This window comes from Arachis ipaensis, chromosome B08, assembly GCF_000816755.2.
Source record: "Arachis ipaensis cultivar K30076 chromosome B08, Araip1.1, whole genome shotgun sequence".
NCBI classification, from domain to species: domain Eukaryota; kingdom Viridiplantae; phylum Streptophyta; class Magnoliopsida; order Fabales; family Fabaceae; genus Arachis; species Arachis ipaensis.
In genome coordinates, this window is record NC_029792.2 from 21488692 (window position 1) to 21491267 (window position 2576).

General features: G+C 42.9%; 1 protein-coding gene across 1 annotated transcript; it reads left to right on the top strand.

The window, feature by feature from the left end:
- LOC107610724 (protein MAIN-LIKE 1-like) lies at window positions 454–1864 on the top strand. Its single transcript, XM_016312729.1, has 4 exons — window positions 454–522; window positions 826–1568; window positions 1654–1741; window positions 1826–1864. The coding sequence occupies exons 1-4, from the start codon at window positions 454–456 to the stop codon at window positions 1862–1864; spliced, it is 939 nt and encodes a 312-aa protein (XP_016168215.1).

Here is a 2576-nt window from a genome sequence, read left to right on the forward strand (position 1 = left end):
GCAATTTACCAAATTAAAATGATTGGATGTAAGCTTTACCAAATTACAACAATTGGAATTTGGTTACCATTTTGCGTTGAATCAATTTATATAGAAACCGTGGGAGCCAACCACGGATTCCAAATGCACATAAACCGTGGGAGGTAGGGAGGTTTTATGATCAAACCATTTTGTATGTAAACCGTGGTAGGCAGCCACGGTTTACGTGAAGAGAATGTGAAGCATAAACCGTGGTAGGCAGCCACGGTTTATGAGTAAATGCTTTCGAACATAAAACCCTAAAGGCAGCCACGGTTTATGAGTGAGTAGTATAAATAGCAAAGCCGTGGCTGGTGAGGGCGGATCATTTGTGAGTTTTGTGAGTGAGGGGAAGGTTGGTGGGTGAGAGGGGAAAAAAAATTTTTTTTGTTAAGTTGCTGGTTTGAGAAGTTGAACCGGTTTAGTGGAGAACCGATGGAAGAAGAAGACCGGATGTACCGGTTAAACCGCGTTGCGCATGTGGCTGGATTTATCGACCAAGAGGTTGGTTAAACCGGCTTTTTATTATTATTTTTGGTTTAATGTTCTTATCATTAATGGTAAATGTTAAATTAATATTTTAACAGTTATAATAGAATTTTTTGCTGTTATCATGATAGTGAGTATTTTATATTTATTGAATTTGTAATTTATATTGTTGGCAGAAATAATTTTTTAGGTTTACGTGTTAGTAGTATTGTTAGTGTTATTTTCTCTATTGTTGTTATGCTTAGGGTTTTTTATTGATATTACTGTAAATTGTTGCTGTTGTTGTCTGTTGAGAGTTCGCTATCTTTCTTTTTACAGCCTGTTAGGGTTATTAGTGGTGTGAGAAGACAACAGAATATGCCTTTACACGAGCGTATCATACCGTATCTAGAGACGGCAGGCTTATATCACTTGGCTAGGCTGAACAGTCAGTGGTTCTGGGTTGATGAGCCTCTACTTAGCGCATTCATTGAGAGGTGGCGTCCTGAGACCCACACATTTCACATGCCCTTTGGGGAGTGTACGGTCACCTTGGAGGACGTGGCCTATCAGCTGGGTTTACCGATTGATGGTGAGCCTGTGAGTGGGTGCCTTAGTGAGTTTGAGAATTTCATGGAAAATGGAAGACCGGCATGGGTGTGGTTCCGTGAGCTGTTTGGGGAGTTACCTCCGCAGAATAAAGTGAAGCAGATGACAGTGTGCTACACATGGTTCCATGAGCGGTTTCGGGTTTTGCCAGCAGATGCTACTGAGGACATCGTGCGTATATACGCGAGGGCCTATATTATGATGCTGTTGTCATCTCAGCTGTTTGCGGACAAGAACGCCAACCGTGTCCACCTTCGCTGGTTGCCTTATGTGGCATCGTTGGATGACTTGGGTAGATATAGCTGGGGCTCGGCCGCGCTGGCGTGGTTGTACAGATGTCTTTGTCGTGGAACAAACAGAAATGTTGTCAACTTGGCTGGGCCACTTCAGCTTCTACAGTCTTGGATCTTCTGGAGATTTCCTTGTCTGAGGCCAAGTGATTTCAACAGATTCGGGTTTCCACTTGCATCCAGGTAAAGAAATATGATGCTAGAGTTTGAAATTGTTCATTTACATGTCCCATTAGATGTTATGACATTCTTTTAATTGAACTTGTAGGTGGGCTCAGTATCTACCGAGGAACGATGCAGTAGATCAGAGAGTGGTGGCTGCACGCCTTTCTTTGGATAGATTGCGTGTGCATGATGTGAGTAATTTACTTGTAGTTCATTCAGTTATGTTTTGCCTGTTATAGAATTTGTTTTACGTAAAGTTTCATTACGTGATATAGATCGTGTGGGAGCCCTATTCCACTCCGGATGTCGCGTAATAGAACTCCGCCTCAGTTTTTGCGTACGCAGCATTAACCAGCATTCTTCTCGCATCTTTACCTTTGAAAGAAAGGCTGAAATTTGCTGCCACATGGCGGATACAGTACGCCCGATAAGCACGTGGGGGCAGCCAACCATTCACGGGATCCTCTAGTGCAGACTTGATACCGTTGTGCCTATCCGAGATAACAAGGATACCCTCCTGTGGAGTCACGTGCCTTCTCAAGTTGGACAAGAAAAATGCCCATGACTCGGCATTTTCTCCCTCCACAAGGGCGAATGCTATGGGGAGGATGTTTGAGTTCCCATCCTGTGCAATCGCCAGCAGTAAGGTGCCTCCATATTTGCCGTACAAGTGGGTACCATCAATAATTGTTAATTATTTTTTTTCCCAATTTTTTAAAGGATAAAATAAGGTACGAAGTGAAGTCATATTTCACGCGTGGGTTTAAACCACGTCGGCAAAAAGGAGAGAACGCGGGAAGGGTGGACACGTGCTGGCACGTGTCTTGTCAGAGAGTGTGAGTTAGGCTGAAATTTTGTTAGAAAGAAGAAATAAGCGAAAATGAAAGCACTACAAATATGTAACTCGTTGCGGTGGCCACCACCATTGATCGACACGTAAACCCTCCTTTCCTTTTTCTCACTTTTCGTCTAATTTGTTGTTTCTTTCACTCATCAACAACTCCCACAACCATGTAATATGACTTT

What these genes read in the sequence shown, in the direction of transcription:
- LOC107610724 (XM_016312729.1), top strand. Translation starts at nt 454, where the DNA reads ATGGAAGAAGAAGACCGGATGTACCGGTTAAACCGCGTTGCGCATGTG. An exon ending in CTGGATTTATCGACCAAGAG is followed by an intron (nt 523 to 825) that starts GTTGGTTAAACC and finishes TTCTTTTTACAG; the next exon opens with CCTGTTAGGGTTATTAGTGG. An exon ending in GGGTTTCCACTTGCATCCAG is followed by an intron (nt 1,569 to 1,653) that starts GTAAAGAAATAT and finishes TTGAACTTGTAG; the next exon opens with GTGGGCTCAGTATCTACCGA.